The sequence below is a fragment of the Gavialis gangeticus genome, unplaced genomic scaffold (genome assembly GCF_001723915.1).
Source record: "Gavialis gangeticus isolate Ggan-Ray unplaced genomic scaffold, GavGan_comp1, whole genome shotgun sequence".
NCBI classification, from domain to species: Eukaryota; Metazoa; Chordata; order Crocodylia; family Gavialidae; genus Gavialis; species Gavialis gangeticus.
The window spans coordinates 27813362-27835711 of record NW_017729034.1 but is presented as its reverse complement, the minus strand read 5'-3'; the positions used below and the strand labels follow the sequence as shown (position 1 = coordinate 27835711).

Below are 22350 nucleotides of genomic sequence, written 5' to 3'. Positions count from 1 at the left end.
AACAGCAGGCTACAGTCTGTCCTTCAGAAGAATACCACACACTTCACAGACTTGTGAGGCAGGTTTATTACACCTCCAGGCTGTGAACATGGACCTCGAACTACTGAACTGGAATTGACAAATACAGTTTTGTCAATTTGGATCTGATGTTGTAATTAATTGATAAATTACCATAGAGACCCAGGGAGAAATCTATCTACCAAAACCACAGGTAAGCACAAGAACATTGCTGCAAAATGCCCCCATTACAGCAGATACAGAATCTAAATCAGTAACAACATAAATCTTCCTGGCACCGCTCCTCTTGCATTCCCATGGATGATTTTCCCTTTGTGAACTATAATCTTTTTAATGAGAAGACATATGAAATTTCCTTGCCCTCAGAGTTTTAAGAACAACCCCTTTTGAATTCTAGAAGCACACACACCAACTCCCAGGCAAAAGTATTAAAAGTATTAGAAACCACAGGCTCACCATAGGTGTACCAATAATAGAGGAATGGATTCTTTAAAGAAATTATTAAAGTTTTCAATGAGACAATCCTTTCTTTGCAAAGACTTCATATCACCTACCACTCTTCATACCTGAGGCAGAAAATTCAACTGTTCACCTGGTTATTATGAACTTACCATCTCATCTCCATGTTGACCACCAGACTAATTTAAGCATTTCTCAAATACTGTTACAGAAGATTGATGTGTATTAGACATTATAGATATGAAATGTATGGCTCAGGTTTAGTCTTTAACACACACTTACCTAACATCCATATGTCCATTTACTCTCACTGTAGCATATTAGGCGAAAGTCTTTTTCTGTGTATGTGGAAAATGTAGTAGGAGGAGCCTGTCATTTGGGTTTGCAGTTTTCTCACTCTTCTAGCCAGTGTTACTGCCTCAGAAGTATGTGTGCAGCATGCATGCACCACTAAACACATACTGCTGACCAGACATCTCTGACTTGAATGTAGTATGTACACACATGTCCCATAAGTGATACATATTTGTAGATTATATAGGGTAAAGGTAAGTAATGGTTACTTTGCTCCTGCTCTGAATAGTGAGCCTTCATTTCTTGGGAGCAAGTATCCAATACTCCAAAGGCAGGTGATTATAGAGGTGTCAAATAGAGTTCTTCAGCAACTAGAGGGGTACAGCACTGCACTCACTCAGGAATTAAAGGGAACACTGAGGTCACTATGGATATGCACTTTAACATAACGTTAACTCTTTCAAGAGCCAGCTTCAACTGAAACAAAGGATGCAGCCCTACAATAAAAACTGTTTTCTTCTTTTCTAGACTTCTGATAATTTGTGTTGCTCTACTGCACCACCTCAAATTGGTCCACAGTTACTGTAGAATGAGTAACCATTCTTTCTGATGTTTCTATGAAAGAACCTGGCAAGGGCCTTCATGATACCTGCAGATTTATGAGATTTTAATAGAACTTCATTCTCAAAAGTTTAGTAACGTGAAACGTAGGGGGAAATCTGCACAGTGATTTCAGAGCTTCAGCCAGCAAACTTGTTGTAATTGAAAATAGTATCATACTACAAGAGCAACAGTATTGCGGGGTAGTGATCGAAAACACTGGTCAAAAGTCTATTCTGAAATTAATATAAATATATACTTGGCAGTAATTGTGTGGCTCTTTGGTCTAGGGGTGTATTTCTTACTGGCTGAGAAGGTATGTTGGTACTGATCACTCACAGGTCTCCTGAGCACAAAAATATTCACCACTGTGGAGCACACAAATTAAATAAATAAGTTCGAGATCTAAACAATAAAGCTGAGTTATGGTTCTCATTTCCAAGATAATCAAGGTCACAGATCAATAATTTACCATCCATTGCTTGGTTCTTTTCTGTATGGTTCTGTCTTGTTCACTAAGTTATCTGATATCTTGGTAGATTGGAATACATTTTAAAACATAAAGAAAATGGATAGTAGGGAACAGAAAGCTAAATGATTACATAATTATTAACTGCAGATTTAAATGAATGGATTTAAATGAAATTGATAAAGGAAATAATTTAAAGATATGTATTCATACTCTTTATTTAATAAAGATAACATACACTGTCAGTGATTATTTGATAACAAGAGTTGCATATCGTAAGTCCATATTGATAAGTAGTGAAACAGGCCTGAAATAATAGATTTAAAATAGATTATAAATGCTTACTTGTTGTCTAATTATTCTTTATTCTCAGGCTAACTTGGCAAAACAAGAAGGGCGTCTGAAAGTAGCTAATGCAGAGTTAGCCCAGGCTCAGGAGGCACTAGATGAGAAACAAGCTGAGCTGGATAAAGTGCAGGCAAAGTTTGATGCAGCAATGAAGGAGAAAATGGTGAGATAAAAATATTGTATTAATATAAACATTGTTTGCATGCAGAAATTTTAGAGTTATCTAATTTGTTCTTACTGATTCAGTCAGATCAGAATAAGTTAAAAGACAAGATAAACATAATATATGTTTGCTTGACAAGCTTTAGAATTCTCAGGCATTAGGCCAATGCTAGAATGGCAAATGCAGTCTCTTTTAACCCCTTTCTTATCTCAGGGACTATGTGCATTTTTAATACAGTACCTTTTTACTCATCTGGGTTTAGTTCTAAAGTTTTTAAACTCACCTAAAGGAATTTTTTTTATTTTAATAAAAGACCCTGGCTTGAAACATGGGGGCCAGGCACTGATAAAGCTGTACATCCATCCAGAGCCCATTGCCTTGAATCGTCTGTGGGGGCTTCCAAGGCAGGTCTCTACTCCCTCAGTTCTCTTTTTTTTTTTCATTTATACACAAGAATCAATCAGTTGGGTGTTCTCAAAAATATTGTTATAGGTTTTGTAAATATAGGCTTTTGAATTTTAGAAATTGAGTGTTTAATAAGCTAGAATGACTTGGCAATTTTAGGACCTGTTGAATGATGCAGAAACATGCAGGAGAAAGATGCAAGCAGCTTCTGCGCTTATAGATGGTCTGAGTGGAGAGAAAGTTAGATGGACTCAGCAAAGTAAAGAGTTCAGAGCTCAGATTAACAGGTATTGTATCTGTCAAAATATACAAATTAGAAAAAAACAGAAGAACAATATAAGAGGTCAGGTCAGGCAGGTATCTACCTGACCTGACCTCTTACATTCTTCTTTTCCCCCACCTTTTCTCCCTTTTTCTCCCCTACTTTTCTGCCTTTTGTCTTCCTGATTTCCTACTATTTCCTTTTCACTGAGAGTGTCTTTTTTAGCTTGTATTATTATCACTGTAGTGTTTCCCTTTGGCTTTTTTCCCCCCTGCTTTTTTCCCCCTCCCTTCCCTGTTTTACCTTTTGTTTTTCTAATTTCTACCTATTTATATTTTCACTAACTTCCTGTCTCACTTTTCACTTCTCTTGTTCCTGTTTTCATGATCTCCAACTATTTCCTTTTTCACAGACAGCTTTTTTTCTACCTTGTATTATATTGCTGTTGTCTCCCTTTGGCCTTTTTTCTCTCTTCTTTCTTGCCCCTCCCTTACCTGCTTTACCGTTTTTTCCCCTAATTTCTACCTATTTACATTTTCACTGACATCCTGCCACACTTTTAGCTTCTCTCATTCCTTGGAGTCTCAGACCAGCAGAGACTCCCTATGCCTGAAGAAGGGTAACTGTGCCCGAAAACTTGCTAAGAACTTTTTTCCAAGTAGTCAGTTGGTCTAATAAAAAATATCACATCCACCCAAAGAACCTTGCCTGCCTATGTGCTTAGACCAACACAGCTACAACCAAAAACCCAGTTGCCTTTTTTTATAATATATATGTTTTAAAATGTTGTTGTTCAACTCCAGGGGTTGGAAGTTGTACCTTTTAATTGTAGTTTTGTTCTTTTTCTAGACTTGTGGGAGATGTTTTGCTCTGCACGGGATTCCTTTCCTATTGTGGGCCTTTTAATCAAAATTTTCGGAACCTTTTGCTTAAAGATTTATGGGAAGCAGAGATGAGAAACCGGAAAATCCCTTTTACTGAAAACTTGAATCTAATTTCAATGTTGGTAGATCCACCAACGGTAAGTTAGTATCTTGTTGTTTTAGTATACAGTTAATTTTAATGTACATTTTCATTATGATATTAATACTTAATAAGAACAGACTACAGTATAACCTCATAAATCTGATATGCTTGGGACTGAGCACCTGCTGGAAATGTGAAAATGCCAGATTTTTTAAACAGGTGCAGTGGCCCATTATGGAGCAGGGCAGGGGGGTGGGGACTGTAACGTCAGCCGCACGCAGAGTGCCAGCACAGGGTGGTGTGTGGCAGCAGCAGCTGCCACATGCAAGCGTCCCCCTCCGTGTCTGGGAGGCTGGGGGGAGCAGCAGGAGGAAGTGCTGGATTTTTGATAATTCCAGATTTTTGATATCTGGATTTATGAAGTTATACACTTTAAAGACCATTCAGCATTTTGTTTTAGTTTTCTGAGTTTGAGCACCAACTTTATAAATAAAAATAACCATAACTTGAAAAATCATTCTGAAAATTGACACTCAAACGAACAAAGCTAAATTCTGTTCTTCATAATTTTTATCTCCACTATTGCTATAAATAGTTTTTAAGGTTGCAATAACATTTACTTAGGACAGTCTCCCACAACATTCTGACCAGTAAGCTGAGGAAGTACGGGTTAGATGAATGGACTGTAAGGTGAATAGAAATCTGGCTGAATCACTGGGCTGAAAGAATAGTAGTTAATGGCTCTATCTAGTTGGCAGCCAGTATCAAGTGGAGTGCCCCAGGGGTCAGTCCTGGGACCAGTTTTGTCCAATATTTTAATCAGTGACCTGGAAGATGGGATGGAATACATCCTCAGCTAATGTGTGGATGACACTAAGCTCGGAGGAGTAGTAGATACATTGGAGGGTAGGACTAGGATTCAGAGAGACCTGGATAAATTGGATAATTGGTCCAGAAAAAATCTCATGAGGCTCAACAAGGACAAGTGTATAGTCGTGCATTTAGGACGGAACAATCCCATATGCTGGTACAGACTGGGGGCCAACTGGCTGGCCAGTAGCTCTGCAGAAAAGGACCTGGGGGTTACAGTGGACAATAAGCTGAATATGAACCAATGGTGTGCCCTTGTTGCCAAGAAAGCTAACAGCATACTGGGCTGCATTTGTAGGAGTGTTGCCAGCAGATCAAGGGAAATGATTATTCCCCTTTTCAGCACAGGTCAGGCCATATCTGGAGTACTGTGTTCAGTTCTGGGCCCCCCATTAAAGAAAGGATGTGAACAAATTGGCGAGTTCAGCAGTGGGCAATGAAAATGTTCAGAGGGCTGGGGCATATGACTTAAGAGAACAGGCTGAGGGAACTGGGATTATTTAATGTGGAAAAGAGAAGACTTGGTGCATCTACACATGATGCTGTCGTGCTGTTGTTACTGTGCTATCATTTAGTACTTCCTTTTGAAGTACTAAAAGACAGGGCAGTAACAGCCGTTACTGTGCTGCGCTCACCGCGCACGGTTATTTTTAGGTACTATATCGCCATAATAATGTGCTATCATGGGGGAGCATGTTGCTATGGCGACATAGCTGCAGCATCACAGGTTTTGCCTGAGGAATCTATGTTGCCATAGTATGTTGCTATGTCACCATAGTGTCATGTGTAGATGTGCCCACTGAGCAGGGGATGTAATAGTAGACTTCAACTACCTGAAACATGGTTCAAAGAGGATGGAGCTGGACTGTTCTCAGTGGTGGCAAGTGACAGAACAAGCAGCAATCATCTCAAATTGCAGCAAGGGAAGTGTAGGTTTGATATTAGGAAAAAGTTTTTCACAAGGAGGATAGTAAAGCACCAGAACAGGTTACCCAGAGAGGTTGTGGAACCTGCATCTTTAGAGGTTTTTAAACGAAAGTCCATGGCTAGATAAAGCCTTGGCTGGAGTAATATAGTTGGATGGTCCTGCTTTGAGCAGGGGGTTGGACTAGATGACCTCCTGATGTCCCCCTCAACTCTAATTTTCTATGATTCTAAAGAATAATCACTGATACCCATTTTTCTCTAATTACTTAGCAATATAGCACAGCAAAATATCAAAGCTCTTACTGGCTCCTATTAGATATTACATTGCTGAGCAAAGTATAGATAGATTTCATTAAATATATTAAAGAACTAAAGGTGATCATCACAGTGCTCGGACCAGAAAACTTTAACTCAGCTAGACCCCTGGTGCTTGTTCAAGCTGTATCTAATACTTCTTTGCAGCCTCTTCTCTCAACTTTTCTACATTTTTGCTTCTCCTTTACGTACACAAACATCCTCAAAAGAAGTAGGCAGAAAAGTCCCTCTTTCCATTTAGCTCAAATTCTTGAGCAATTTCCAATAACCTTTGTTTTACATGGTATTACAGGCTGTGTTTTGTTTTGAGGTCTCTCTTGTTTTTTACAGTTGTCTAGAGATATAGACAGTTGTGCTGTTTGAGCACAAAATATTTCCAGTGCCACAAAAGCATAGTGCGAATGGAGCCATACTGATGTTCCAGCTCCCTGGTTGGAGAGCTACAGTCACATGCTATCCAGCTGAGGAGTAATAGGGGGCAACTCTTTGGTTGGCCCCTGCTGACAGGGGAGCCTGATCATTAACAGCCTGCCCTCTCCCCTGCTGGGGAATGGGACAGGCTATCAGTGAGTCATCAGCTAGCAGCTGTTGAAAGGCGGCAGCTGCCAACAATAACCATGTGCCCTCTAAGGGTGGCAGGGGTGATCAGAACTGCTCTTCTTCCCCACTACCATCTCTGCCCCCCCCCCAAGTCCCAGGCATTCACCACGCCCCTTGCACAGTCCACCAAGTATCCCCAGGATGTTCAGGGGTTGAGGAGCAGTGGCACTGCTGCTTGAACTGTTCCAGGTCTGTCTCCAGGATGGTTCAAACTGTGGAGTTATGACCCCCCCTTACATGGTCCTAGGAAGATCTAGGAACATGCAAGGTGTTAAGGGAAGTGGCGCTGCTGCTTGAACCATCCTGAAGAGACCCAAGACCTTGGAACAGCAGAGTCCCCATAGGGTTCACTGACAGCTCACCACAGGGCAGGTTATTAGGGAGCTAGCCAGTCTCCCTCCCTCCATCCCCTATGGAAGGTAGGGGAGAGAGAGTGGAGAACTGTGGAATACAGCAGGACCCCCATCCTGCCACGTGTAACCGAACAAGAGTTACATGTGGCAATAGAAGACAGAAAAGTTGCTACTTAAAGCTAGATGTTTGTGGTGGAGTCATTAGGTTCCTTTTGCCACAAACTGCTTGAATGCTTGTACCTTTGCTTTTTGTGCCCGTCCATACCCTAAAATGAAGGGCTTTGGTTACACTCTTTTACCTCTCTTCGTCAGTTTCAGTGGGTGCATCCACATATGCGCTTCCCTGCAAGTTGACTAGTTAGCTCCATAGTAAAGAGTCACAGTCTATACATGTGTTGGTATTAGGATGCAGTAAATTTATTAACTCCATCATAGGATGGTACTGCTGGGGACGCTACTGTCCTATGGCAGGGTAATTACATGTGCTGAAACACACGTGTAGATGGTGACAGGGGTTGGCTGGGGCATGAGAGTGCTAAAGTGTGGGAGCTGCCTGCACCCTAGCCCTGCACTTCAGCACCTTCATGCCCCAGCCAGCTCCTCGGCCACCTCAGGTCGGGACTGACCCCTCAGGCCTCCTGCCAGGCTGGGACTTCTACCCAGCTCAAAGTGCTGTGGTCCTGGGTGCACATGTAAGCACTGTGCCCAGGAACAGTTGATTCCAGCATGAACTGTACCAGAGTTTATTGCTCTGTCTTAATTTCACATGTAAATATGTCCAGTGAGGTTTAGTTCAAGCCATAATAATGCTCTTTCTTTTTTCCAGATTAGTGAGTGGAACCTGCAAGGGCTGCCAGGAGATGAACTCTCAATTCAGAATGGCATCATTGTTACTAAAGCAACTAGATACCCACTTTTGATAGATCCACAAACTCAAGGGAAAACATGGATTAAAAAGAAAGAACAGGGTAATGAATTGCAGGTGAGTAATAAAGTTTTAAGGAAATATGCTTGATTGTATATCACTCTGCCTTCCCTTATTTCTTAGAGCATGTGTACATTGCAGTCACAGCAGAGACTGCAGCTTATGTAGGTAATACCAAATCTAACTTGAAACTAGCTACAACAGGAGTCTTCCAAACTTTAAACTAGCTAGTTCAAGTACTGATAGTATAGCTGCAGCAGCATACAGTTCAGACTGGGTTGCAAACCCTTCCCCTCCTCTTGCATGTCATAGCTCCTGCTGACGGTACCTGAGCTATATTTGAAATGAGGAAGATTGCATTTTGTTCAGGATCAAAGATACTAGTTCATATGGAAGGGGGTGTGTGTGCATTCATTGACAGGACCAAAGGCAGAATAATGCAGCCCTTTGGAAGTGTAGATGAGATATTTAAAACTGATATGTAAGTGGAATTGGAGCAAGAGAAGGAATTCATAAATAGATCTGTCATTGTTGGAGTAAATTGAGGTCTAAATGCAAGGACTTGGGTCTATCTAACTCTGGTTAGAAATAGACATTGCCAAATTAAGTAGATCAGCTATGCCAGTATATGTCTGGGTGAAAACACATTGCCTGATGTCCCTTCTGTTGATGCCATGAGAAAATGGGACATTCTCCCAGTGCCTGAAGGGCCTGGTCTTGCACATGCTGAGAATTCCCAGGCAGGATTGAACCCCTCAAGCCTTGGGAGCACCTATCCAGCTTTCTCTGCTTAGAGACATGCCCCCACTAATCTCCAGGGCACATCTCTGTAAGTGGGGAAAGTCTGTGCTTCCCTGTTTCCAAAGATGTGCCTCTGGCATATTCAGGGGGCATCTCAGTAAGCAAGGAAACCCTGACTTTTTCCACTTATGGAGATGTGCCCCAGAGATCCCAGGGATGTATCTCAGAATGTGGGGAAGCCCTGATTTTCCCTGCTTACAGAGATGCACCCTGAAGATTCTTGGAGGCACATGTCTGTAAGCAGGGAAAGCCCCCGTCGCTTGAGGATCCCAGTCCTATTTGGGAATTCCCAAGGTGTGTGGGACTGGGCCTCTCAAGCCCCTGGATTGCCATCCAGGCTGCCCAGTGTCTCATACCATAAAGTAAATGCACATCTACTGCTAAATAGCAGCACGGATTGATACCAACTTTGTCATAGCCACAATTTTTGGGTATTTGTGGTATGAAAAGAAGTATTGACGTCTGTTTGTTGGCCTTTGTGCCACTATACATTTTTTTTGTGGCAGTACAAAGGTGATAAAAGGTGAAGTCTGTTTCTACCCTCAAAATTATTGATATTAAAATAATAGATTTACAAACTAAATCAAGTTAAACAGTCCATTTATGCAAAAGAACATAAGAAATTTTCACTGCAGTGACATTATAACCTAATGCACAAGAGTAACAAGCCAGATTAGCTAAAGTAGCTCAGACAGGAAAGCCTATATTTTTTACAGTTTTAATGTCAGTGTCAAATTTCACAGTTACGTAATGAGGCTTATATTATTTGCTGTTTTTCTAGTATATATTTCAAGCAAATATTTGCTCCACTAGATTCAGCTTCTAAAGTAAAATGACTAAGAATTTCAGTCTTCATTTAATAGAACAGTAGGTTTCTAGGCCTCATTGCTATGGAAAGACAGAGAGAGATTGTTAATCATGTTAGTTTGAAGTAAGACAGAAAGCATGGCAACACGGTGGCACTTTAGGCCACTTGTACATGTAACGGGTTTAGTCTCCTAAATTGAAATGGTATTTAATTGCAATGACTAAAAAGCCACTGTTTCAAGTTAGGGGTTTTCATCACTGTTACGATGAGGGGCCTGATCCTTTTTTTCCATACAGAGCCTGCCCACATCTCCTGTGGCCAGGAGGTGAGCTGCTGGCAGCCCTGGTTTTTCCCTCTGTGGCAGCAGCATCACCCGGGGCTGCCTGAGTGGGCTACTAGTGGGCACATGCTGCCCAGGGGACACTGCTGGTGTGGAGGGAAAGTATGGGGCTCCCTGCAGCTCAGGGCCCACCAGCAACTCGCCTCCTTGGTGATGGGAGAGGTGGGCAGGCTCCATGAAAAAAAAAGGGTCAGGTCCTTTACCACTTCTTCCTTTAGCCCACCTCTCCTGCGGTGGGGATGTGGTGAGCTGTCAAAGGCTGCAACATTACAAGTAGCTACGTTGCTAACTAAACTACGTGTGGATGTGGTTTAGTTTGCAATGTAGCAAACTTATTTGAATCATAAACCCCTCCCCCCGCACATGTACAGTGTGATGCAGTTAAACTACTGTGACAGGAGTATTGCTGCTGGAGTCGTTTTGGTGATGACTCAGCTCTCCTGTTATGGGCCAGCCGCCTGCTTACTTGCCTGCCACACCTTGATCTTAATTGATTGAATGATGTAATTAGCGGGAGGCTGCCCACTTTCTACACCCAGTGCCAGGGGGTGCTATCTGCAGCTCCTTTTCTCCCCTACACCGCAGCCCAAGCTTCGCAGATGGTACCGCCAGGATCTTGACCTGGGCCTTACTGTAATTCGGTCCTCTCCTTTACCTCGCTGGGGCTCCTCACTGCACTCCCTTCTTTGCTCGGGGCTCCTCGCTGCCCCCTCTCGCTCTGGGGCTGGGGCCAATGCACCCCCAAGATGCTGCGCCCTCTCTGGCGCCAGGACCCCCATGCTACCATGGGGTCCCTATGAGGCCTCCTCCAACCCCTAATAGCCTCACCCGGTCCTCTGGTAAAACAGTAAACACAAAGCCCCTGGGCTATAACGTAAAACTAAACCGTCCGGTCAAACAACATTTGATCCCTACTGGGAAAAATACTCCAGCCCATGGTAGCAAACCAGGGGATGCTCATGCAGTCAATCCTTGCCCCTCTCTCCGCACTGGCCGAGCTCCCCTCTCCTTGGCTGCCAGAGGGGAACTGCCACCCTGGCCTCCCACCTGGGCTTAAGAAGGGTTAAGCCATGCCCTTTCCTGTCAGCAGGTTTCGCTGGTTGCCCCAGCAACCAGCACCTGTGCTGCCCTGGTGACTGGCTGCTGCGCCTCCCCCTTCTCATCGCTAGGGGTCTCTCTTGAGCCGTCTCTGTTCTCAGGCGCAGGGCACCTAAGTGCTCTGCGACAACTACGAAAACAGCCCATTTTTGTCACATGGACAAGCACCATTAGAGATTAACTTGTTTATGTAGGTGACAGCCTACTTCATCCAATACTTGGAAATATGACCTACAGGCTCAAAACCCAGGGGGCAATTTTTAAAAAATATTTGTTTCTAATCACAATTTTTATCCAATGTTATGATTTCTGACCATGGCTCATGATTTTTCAGTGAACTATTGATATTTCTCTGAGACTGAATTCAAATTTCAGCCCTTGTGGTTCAGCTAGAAAATCTTCATGAAGGGAACAGAATAGAGAAGCAGTTGCTGAGTTTGAAAATACCAAATGGCTGTCTAGTAGTAAAAAATAATTGCTAACAATCTGTATCAGATTTATTCTGGGTACCCAGCAGTGAAAGACTTCTTATCTTACTACAATCAATCTCTGGGATCATTTTCTGTTCTTCAGAGCTTTTTTTATAACTTATCTTTGTAGTTGTAACAAGAAGTATTTCTTACCACATAAATTTTGAGATTGCTATAGTAAAGCAAATAGACGTAATCCATTGGTTTTTTAAAAATTAAAAAGTATTTTTCCAAAAAGATTTGCAGTTTTTACATAGTACTTTGAAGAAGTACTTTTATCTTTATGCCAATTCATTATTTCCTTTTTAAGGTGACAACTTTAAATCACAAGTATTTCCGCACACATTTGGAGGACAGCCTTTCACTGGGACGATCACTTGTTATTGAGGATATAGGTGAAGAGTTGGATCCTGCCCTTGATAATATATTAGAAAAGAATTTCATTAAATCAGGTTCCTCTTACAAGGTTAGTTCCTTAGCAGAAGAGCTCATGATAAATAATATACTTCTCTCTTTAACTTCCATATCTGTGCTAAACTGTGCAAACTTTATTTTCTGAGGTAATATAAATGATGTTGCTGTGTGAGAATCTGAGTTTAATTACAAGGGTCAGTCCTGAAGTTTCTGGTCCACCCGTCATTTGTGCTCATCCTATTGAAAGGTGGAGGCACTTTCTGTTGATTTATAAGTGATTCTCCCAATACCCACCAACAGCCGAAGGAACATTATCTGTCTGTCTATACCAGAGGGCTGATCATTATGACATGGGATCTTCAAACAGTCGATACATTCTCAGAAAGAACAATTCAAGATGTATGTTTATTTGGTTAATAATAAGCAATATCTCAGACTTCTTGTGTTATCTCTTAATTTTGTACTCAGGTAACTTGTGTAGCCCTTTCACATTAATTTAGTAATATAAGAGCACGCTACATATAATTCAATAGGTTTGATTTTTCCACAGGATATATTGAAAGTGTCCATCTTCCTTGTTCATGCACACATTTTTTCCTTCTGATCCTCCCCACACTGACATGTCTTCCACCACTGATACTGTCACAAGACCAAAAAATAACCTTCATAAGTTATAACAGAGAAAAACAGAAGTATCCTCAACTAAAATAACTGCATCCTATTTCATCATAAAGACCAAAAAGACCAATCTGGTTATTTTTAAGTCTTCATTATATTTCAGTTTAATTGTCCATAACTAAGCTAGAAGCTGAAGAGAACAGGTAAAAGATTATAGACCAGATTGTTGGTATTATTGGGAATTATCTATATAAAACAGTTACTCATCCTTTCCATTTTTATCTGAAGTAGTAAAACAGCAGAAGAAACTTGCTTAAGGAAGAGGTGATTCAGCCCCCTGGTTCTTTCCATTGAGTCTGCACTATTGTTTGAAGCAGCCCAGGTCCCCTAGCCTGTATATTAAAAGGGAAATCATGAGCAATGCTCAAACTTTCTGACATTACCACTTAAGCATTTAGCTTGACCTCTGATTAGCTATGCATAACATCAGGAATTAAGTCTAATGCTCTTGAAGCAGATCGAGCTCTACACTGAAAGCACTCTCTCCATGTATTTAGATGCTAATACTTTTATAACTCACCATGGCTGCTAACCACTACCGTTAGTTCTTGAACATTACACAGAGAACTTTTTTTCATGGCAAATATGAGGTCTAAATATACCAATAGTCTTCTTTGTTTAATATTTCCAAAATTAAAATGTTTTTGCTTGGTCTATTATGTGTTCAGTTAACATGATTGATTGAAAGCAAATTATTTTTCTTCTTTTTAACACTTGTTTAATTTATTCTACAGGTGAAAGTTGGTGATAAAGAAATAGATGTAATGAATACATTTAAGCTATACATTACTACAAAACTACCCAATCCAGCTTTCACACCTGAGATCAATGCTAAAACATCAGTTATTGATTTTACTGTTACAATGAAGGGACTTGAAAATCAATTACTAAGAAGAGTAATTCTTACTGAGAAACAGGTAAGCTGTTAAGATGAACAAAGTTCAGTGATGCTTACTTGTGGTTTATCCAACTGCTTTTAGTAGTATTGGAAGAAGGAAAATGCAGGCAGAGAATGACAAACCATTTTACAATATTTTATTAAGTTTCAGATTGGATTTTTTTAAATAACAGAAATATGTACTTCCGGATTTTCTATGAAGAGTTCTATTGGCATTAGAAATAATTGCATATTGGCAGTAGACATTTAGTGAGATACTTTAAGATGGATGAACACAGAAAAAAAACACTGGCTAAACAGTTAAATAAAAGATCATTATGCAAATACCATTTATTCAAAATGTGAAAACTTAAAATAACTGAAAATACAATTTAAACTCTACTAAAGTGAAATATGGAAAAGTGCATTTTAAATATAATACACTAATAGTATCTATAAACAATTTTAACAATTGGTTTTTGACAATAGGAGCTCGAAGCAGAACGAATTAAACTCATGGAAGATGTTACTTTTAATAAGAGAAAGATGAAAGAACTTGAAGATAATCTTCTCTACAAACTAAGTGCAACTAAAGGTTCTGTATTAATATGCAAAATATGAGAATATGAGATTTTTGTAAACAAAATAAAATGGTGGTTTACATCAAAGTCCTTCCACAGAGGCACTGAGTACACAAAACCAAGATTACCCTCTAAAGCAGGGGTTGGCAACCCCCAACACATACCAGAGCATGGCACACAAGGCCATTTTGCTCAGCACGTCACAGCTGACCCAGGCTCTGGGCAGCTGCTGCCAGCTATGGAGTCTGGGCTGCCTGCAGAAGGCAGCTGGGAGGCTACAAGCTCTGCTGCAAGCAGCCCAGGCTCCATGGCTGGCAGAAGATGCCCAGAGCTGGGGCAGGCAGTAGCCAGGAGGCTGCAGACAGTTGCACTGGGCTCCAGAGCCCTGGCTGGACTCTATGCCAGCAGCAACTGTACATGCGCCTCTGAGTGGAGGGCAGGGGAGAGGCCTGGAGCAGTACAACCCTGGCTCCTCCTCTGCTGTCTGCCCAGAGGTCTGTATACAGCTGCTGGTGGCAATGAGGATAGGCCCCTCCCATCTCCCCACGGTCTGCCCCTGCCACACCAAATCAAGACGTGGGTCAGGGTTGGGGTGTTTTTGGCATTCCAGTCAAAAATGTTGCCAATCCCTGCTGTAAAGCAGTGATTCTCAACCAGGGTGCCAGGGCATCCAAAAGTGCCTCTAGGAACTTTTGAAGGGATCCATGAGATGAGGAGATAAGTAAGGTGTTAGGAGATAAGCAGATAAATTAAATAGATAAGCACAGGCAGAGGCTTCTGCTTGCCTGAAAGATCCCCCAGCCCCACTGCCATTCCCTTCTGCAAGAAAGTAAGTGCTGTAATCTATACATTAATTTTTGAAATGTGTATGCCACTCAGTTCACAAAAGTTATGGAGGATTGTCTCAAATCCAGTGAAGGTTGCCTTCAGTTCAGTGAGGGATGCCTCAAGTCCAGAAAGTTTGAGAACCACTGCTCTAGTGGAGGAAGCTGACCAGTCTTGCATTCATAAAGTGAACCTTGTTTCTGTGAGCTTCTATGTAGGAGTCTACCTAAATCATGGGGGTATTTACCAATTTTCATAGGTTGATCATGGCATAAAGTTCTCACTCTGCATTCATTTCATGGCAGCCCCATCCCTCAGCGCTGATTGGCAGAGAGGCCCCAGGGGGCGGAGAGTTGAGGGGGTGGCCATCATCTTGATTTCTGGTTGCTCTTTGTGTGGTCCTGGCCCATGATGCTGATTGGTGGAGGGGGAGAAGGGATGATGTGGCAGCAGCCATCTTGCCTACTGGCCTTTGTGCTACCCCTTCAGCTGGTGCTTTTCCCTCCCAGCAGTGAGGACCACTAGGGAGCCAGCATTTTATTTTTATTAAGGTGGGCTTTTTTGTTGATTGCATGGATTTTGCAGACAATTCCAGATTTCATGGTTTCTGCAAAATCTGTGAAACCACAAATTAAGTAGACCTCTACAAATGGGTACGAATGGATACAGTTCTGTACAAATGCAGAGGCAGGATTTGGGAAAGTTGCATAGGGCTCCTTTGTAAAAATGAAAACTTCATGGGGGCAAGATGTATTTGAGACTGAGAAAGTCCAAAAGACCTGCCTCTAAGATGGTACAGATGCTGTGAAACAGTTTTATTGTCATCTCAGAGCTAGGGTGGCCATCATAGAGGACATTCCGGTTTTCTGCTACTCTGTCCTCTATTGATACGAAACCTGACGCCTTTATGTCCTCTATTTTTCTCTTGAAGAAAAAACTATAGGACATAAAGGCGTCAGGTTTCATATCAATAGAGGACAGAGGCCAAGTGGACTGTGATGGCCACCCTACTCAGAGCCCCTGGGTCCGAATTCATTTCTCTGTTTTGTGAAGTTCCTCAACACCCAAATTAATTATCCAAACTGGGGGGTGATCATTTTGGCTCCTATATGCTGGTATAGGGGCCAGTTTCCCCTTTTGACCTAATCTAAGCCTAATTAAGGTATTATCCACCTGAATCCTGGAGGCGTGCTGCAGCTGAAACTGGGCTACCATAATAGAACCCTGACTCTCTTTGTTTGAACCCTGACACCACATCTAGGAGCAGAATACATGAATAAAGACTGAGCATTATTTGGTGGACTGTCTCTCTCTTTTGCTCCTTTCCTTGGGAGTACGTTTGTGAGTTAGTACACAGACCCTTTCTGAGGTATCTTTTTAAAGAAGAAGGTAAAAGTTAGTTAACTAGTATGTCAGTGCCTCTACTGAAAGAGGCATTGCTCTAACACTAAAAAAAAAAAAAGAAGTCTTGACCTGGGTGGAAACACTGTCACTGCCACTGAAGGGGAAGTTTAATGAATGTAATAAGACTGTAACACAAAGATTCAAAACTGCTTATGACAGATACTCAGGTTTTGTGAAAATGTAGGTAGCTTCGTTAAAGTTAATGGAACTAGGCAGATTTAAAACTGCCGGTGTGCTTTCTAAAGGATATAGGATAATAGTTTTAAAGAATCTAAGCTATTTAGAAGCTTTTAAGTCCTGTTGACTTTCAGTGCAACAGTCTAGAGATCCTGAAATAGTTTTTAAGAGTGTTCCGTGTGGATGGAGCATGCTCAGAACATGTGATAGAGCAGGGGTAGGCAACCCCTGGCACATGGGGCATTTTGCTTGGCACTTGCACTTTGGGGTGGATGGTGGGTAAGGGGCTGGGGCTGCACTGCCACAGAAAGAATTGGGCCCCTTACAGGTACCTTGCCATCCACCCCTGGCACCAACTTCTAAAAAGTCAAGGTTCCAGGTGTTTTTGGCCCTCTGCCCAAAAATGTTGCTGACCCCTGTGATGGAGAATGGTGTCTGTTGTAGATACACTGCACAGTTGCAGTTAGCCAAGGTACAGCTATGTCAAAATAAGCTGCATCAGTGCAATTTTCTAGTATACAAAACTTAGTATTTTGATTCTGTACTTGTTTTATTTGGTGTGCAATTGTGAAATTCAGTAGGTCATTCAGAATGAATAACTTTTTCATTTTAATTTTCATTTAAAACCATGCATGTGGAAAATCTAAAACCAATTCTAAATATATTTTATATTTAACATTTTAGGTTCTCTAGTAGATGATGAATCTTTGATTGGTGTTCTGCGAACAACTAAACAAACAGCAGCTGAGGTAGCTGAAAAGTTATATGTGGCAGGAGAAACTCAAGTGAAGATAAATACTGCACAAGAGGAATATCGACCTGCTGCTACACGAGGAAGCATTCTTTACTTTCTTATCACAGAAATGAGCATGGTCAATAACATGTACCAAACTTCACTGGCCCAGTTCTTAAAGTTATTTGACCAGTCCATGGCCAAGTATGATAATACAGATCTATCTATGATTGGAACATTTAGCTTTCAACTACAATTAATATCAATATTATTTATACCATTTCTATGTGTTTTCTTTTCATGCTTTAGATCTGAGAAGTCTCCTTTGCCTCAGAAAAGAATCTCAAATATTATTGAATACCTTACGTATGAAACTTATATGTACTCTGTCAGAGGCTTGTATGAAAACCACAAATTCCTCTTTACCCTTCTTCTAACATTAAAAATTGATCTTCAGAGGGGACACGTCAAAACCAGAGAGTTCCAAGCACTTATTAGAGGTAAAAAGTAAAAAAGATGCATTTAAAATAAAAAAATATTTTGAATCTTTATTGGTGAGTTAACAGACCTTTTAAACTTAGAAAGTAGAAAGCATATTGGCAGAGAACTGCACCCCCTCCCAATCTCTCTAGATTCCAGAATGTTTAAAACTTATAAATTGGCAGCAAATTCAAAATTTGTTAAAGAAAATATTTTTTATACAAGCCACAGTTTTCCTGTGCAACTCTTTGCCACAATAACCCGTAGATAATAAGATGTTAGCAGAAAATTCTAACAATGCCATAGGAAGATTTTACTCCAAACACACTTTCAGCGAGCTCCAAAGATGTATCTCAAATGTACATAATCTTTTGTTACATGCTTTATTCATTCATTCAGAATGCAAAGGTGTTTGCCCCTAAAAGTAATCTCAAAAAGATGGGAAAAAAATCCTGAATCTTTGAGGCATGCAGGGAAACATTTCTGAAAGAATCAAGACTTCCCTTTACAATGTCTGTAATGGCATTTTGGAAAAAAATGTTCAATAGCGTTGGAATTTGCAAAAAACAATCTTTGTAGTACATTGATCACACTCTACAAATTGAGTTTTTGTTCCTCAGTACAGTCAACTTTGAGACGGGGATGGTCCTCAAAAATTTCTTAAAGTATAAAGCATTTACTTTGTATTGAGGGGTTTATTTATTTTTTTTAGTCTAAGGTAGGTGCATCTTCACATGAATTAACATGACTCAATAAAGCACAGACCAGTTCAAGCCTGAGTCAGCTGCTCCCAGATGCAGTGTTTACAGTTTGAGCCAGGGCGGAGCAGCCCTGGGCTAACAGCAGGTTTGGGGGGGATCAGCCCCAGGCTCTGGGTGGCAGTGTTGGGTGACATCAGGACTGGCTAGGGCATAACAGTGCTAAATTGCAGAGCCATATGACAGGCAGCCTCTGCACTTTAGCATCCTCATGCCCTGGTCTGCCCCTGTTACCATCTACACGTGCATTTTGTCATACTTAATTACTCCCCTGTAAGATAGTACTGCCAGGGATAGTACTATCTTATGGCAGAGTTAATTAATTTTCTGTGCCCTAATACCAGCACACATGTAGACAGTGATGCTTTACTGCAGAGCTGATTAGTCAACTGCAGGAAAGCACACATGTAGATGCACCCTGTAATAATATTTTTATTTTGCCCTTTCCATTCCTACTTATGTGATTCAATTATGGCAGAATCTCATTCATGCAGAATGAGGCCCCAGAGTTGTGTAACAGATCAGAAAATTGCTTGCTCTTATTTCCTTCCTTCTGTCCCTTCACTTTACATCCCCGTCTAATCTATTGCATCATTACAATGAAAGTTGTAACATTTTGTATTTTTTTCAGCTAAAAGGATACTTACACGTAGTTACCTCTATTTAGTCAACATACTTTCCAAGATACTCTTTTAGAACTAACACAATTTTTGGAGTGTTTCTACACCGTTAGAAGCATTATTCTGGTAGCCTGAAATGAGGGAGCCAGTTTAGCTTTGGAGGCCTCCGAGACACCACTGGAAACCCTTAATGGCTCCCAGAAAAGAGGCATAATGCATTTATGATGGAAGAAGCTACTAAGAAAAAGGAAATTATAGTAAAAATATTTGACTCAGATCCTGACCTTTCTCCCAGTCTGTAACAACTGGTTTGTACTTCTCTTCCAGAGATGCTCACTTGCATTTCCTCTCCAGTTGTGTTGTCAGACACTGTGGAACACAGATATGCTTTCCTAGCTTGCTGGGCCTTTTGTTGTTATTCATTCAAGATAAGGTTCTTCAGACCAGATTGATTGTTCTTTCTTCTACCTTTCCACGTTCTCTCCCCTCCTTCCTTGGCTTTCCACCATCCTCATGGACTAGTTTAGTAATATCTATAATGTTCTGTGAACATTATAGAAATGCTAAGTATTAGAAAGGAAGCAGAACTGCAGGTGAATGTGCAATGTATTTTTGACAGTACAAGATTCCCTTTTGGCTTTCCTTCTCTGCTGTTTATTAAAAGTACTATCTAAGGATAAATTCTTCATAAAGAAATATTTTTCTTCTTAAAAGTAAATGCAAAACAATCTACAATACATCATTATAATAAATGAAATAGAAGAAAATTCATCCAAAGAATTCCCTGTACAGTAAAACAACCTAATATCAGGAAATTGTCAGGATGATAAATAGTTTTGAGATAAACTATTAAAGACATCAGTGTGTAATCAGTATCCTCCTATAAAAATGAAGACGACTGCTTGTATATTCTAGATCTGAAGCATTATGAAATGGATTCAGGGATACATCTTAAAGCTAAAAACAGGGTTCAAAACAAAGATAATTGCCTTTAGAGCTGGAGTCAGCTTTGCCTGTGGTCATATATTGTTACAGTAATACCTGCATTGCCATATTATATTGTATTAAAGAAAAACAAACCTAGTAAAATGAAAAGTTTCTTTCATTTTCAAAGTTTTTTCAGGTTTCAGTTTACTTAATATAGGCAGTCTATCTCATCCAGAAAAAACTTTCTAGGTGCAAACACTGTATGCAATTATTTTTTCAAGGGGATGAACAAAAACATTTGGTAATTGCTCATCAGTGCACAGTTCACTGTGTCATTAGGATTTCACACAAATCAGTCAAATTTGCTTGAGAATATGAGTTTCTACATTATATCACTAAAGAAGTGTGTTAACATACATATATACATGCAAATTGTATTTAGGAATATATTTATAGGGATGCCTACATTTAGAAAGTGTGTTAAAGGATTTAAATTGGTAGGTCACCATTTCAGAGGTGTGGACATAGCTGGTCACAATGAATACGTTTAGAAAATTTAGACCAGTGATTTTTAACCAGAGTGCCTTGAAATCTTTTAAGCATGTCACTGGGTGATGCTCAGTATTAGCACTCTGAGGTGTGCAAACACTAGGCCTGAGCGAAGTGGCAAGTATTCGCTTCAGATTCGGCTGAGTCGGGGGACAGTGATTCGATTTGGTGATTTGAATCACTGTCCCGATTCCGTGATTCAAATCACCCAGGCCCATCCTCTGCCCACTGTCCCAGCCCGGCAATGGCTGCCTCACCTGCCCCAGCTCCTGGCTCTTTGGCAGAAAAAAAGCCCTGGTGCTCACCAGGTGCTGCCAGGCAGGTGGGGCGATTCCTGCTGCCCCCCACTGCCCCATGCTGTGTGGGGGGCTCTGCACAAACCCCCCAACTCCCTCCTTGCTCCTCCAGCCCCCCCCATGGGTGCCCTGCCTGGGCCAGATCCAGCCCTTTAAGAAAAAAAACAAAATGAGAAAACTCCTGGACTCACTGCTCCTGCCAGTAGGGGGTGATTCCCACTGCCCTGCATTGCCCCATGCCACATGGGGGGCTCTGCATGAGCCCCCAAAGCTCCAAGGCCACTCCAGGAGTGGTGAATCCTGCGTTATTTCTTGTTGCTTTTTTTTTTAAAGGGCCAGAGCTGATCCGGGTTGGGCAGCCGTGAGGGGGGTGTGAGGGGGGAGCAAAGAGGGGGTTGTGGGGCTCATGGCAGAGCCCCCCATGCAGTGGGGGGCAGAGAGAATTGCCCCCCTGCTGGGCAGCACCCAGTGAGTAGGGCCTTTTTTTAAAGTACCAGCTGGAGCAGGCAGGGGTCAGGGGGTCTAGCAGGTGTTCCCCCATGGTCCCCTCCCCCAGACCCCTCTCTCCCACCTCCTTTTTACCAGCTTCAAGTCTGACTGCAGCTCCATGGTACAGCAGGTAGGGACTGTGCAAATCATCAAAGCTCTCTGAATCTTTTCCAAAGATTCAGAGAGCTTTGAATTGATTTGGACCTTTTAATTGGTCCCCTGATTCGATTCAGATTCAGAGATTCAGCCACCGAATCAGGCCGAATTTCCTCCAAATTGAATCACCACCCAAACCTTTGCACAGCCCTAGCAAACACCTACACACAAATCACAAGGATTGAAACCTGTAGTGTGAAAAACACACTGACCTGTTGTGGTCTGAGTTTTTTGCAACAGAAGAACTCTATTGTTTTTTTCTGTAGTAAAAAAAACAAGTGAATGCTAAGAGCTGGCATATTCTATGGTGTGCTTTGAGTCTAAGGAGGTTGGGAACTACTGTTTTAGATCATCTGAAAACAAGGTGAAAAGAAATACACACTGCAACCTTTATTTCTTCTTGCTCTGCCATAATCTCCCTCTTAAAGTTCTAAAATATATTTTCTGCTGTATGTTGACATGCCCATAATATAGAAACCCTGATTGTTATGCAGTTGTTTTAAGTCATATTGCTGTAGTATTCCCAAACAAATATCAAATTGCATCGTATGTATTTTATCACAATGATGTTTCTTTCTAGGAGGTGCAGCGCTGGATCTAAAAGCTTGTCCTCCCAAACCATTCCGGTGGATCCTTGATATGACATGGCTGAATTTGGTAGAATTGAGTAAACTTCCACAGTTTTCAGAAATTATGAATCAGGTGATATTGTTATATTTATCTTTGTTTTTATTAGTGCTCACAGTTCCCAATCAGAATTAAATTTTCAGTGTCCTGCTTTATAGACAAATAACACATGGCCACAGCCTTGAAAAATTAAGGGTCTGAAAAACCAAAAACAGAAAAAGGATTGGAGCTGCAGTATGAGATACAAGCAAAATGAATGGAGTGGCAA

At 41.2% G+C, this 22350-nt stretch overlaps 1 protein-coding gene across 1 annotated transcript in view; it reads left to right on the top strand.

The window, feature by feature from the left end:
* Window positions 1-22350, top strand: part of DNAH8 (dynein axonemal heavy chain 8) — a 397167-nt gene that overhangs the window by 273209 nt on the left and 101608 nt on the right. The window contains exons 71-80 of the mRNA XM_019526702.1: window positions 2214-2351; window positions 2916-3043; window positions 3868-4039; window positions 7876-8031; window positions 11802-11957; window positions 13318-13500; window positions 13950-14055; window positions 17132-17384; window positions 17490-17680; window positions 22036-22157. Coding sequence (XP_019382247.1) covers window positions 2214-2351; window positions 2916-3043; window positions 3868-4039; window positions 7876-8031; window positions 11802-11957; window positions 13318-13500; window positions 13950-14055; window positions 17132-17384; window positions 17490-17680; window positions 22036-22157 — 1605 coding nt within the window. The remainder of the gene's footprint in view (window positions 1-2213; window positions 2352-2915; window positions 3044-3867; window positions 4040-7875; window positions 8032-11801; window positions 11958-13317; window positions 13501-13949; window positions 14056-17131; window positions 17385-17489; window positions 17681-22035; window positions 22158-22350) is intronic.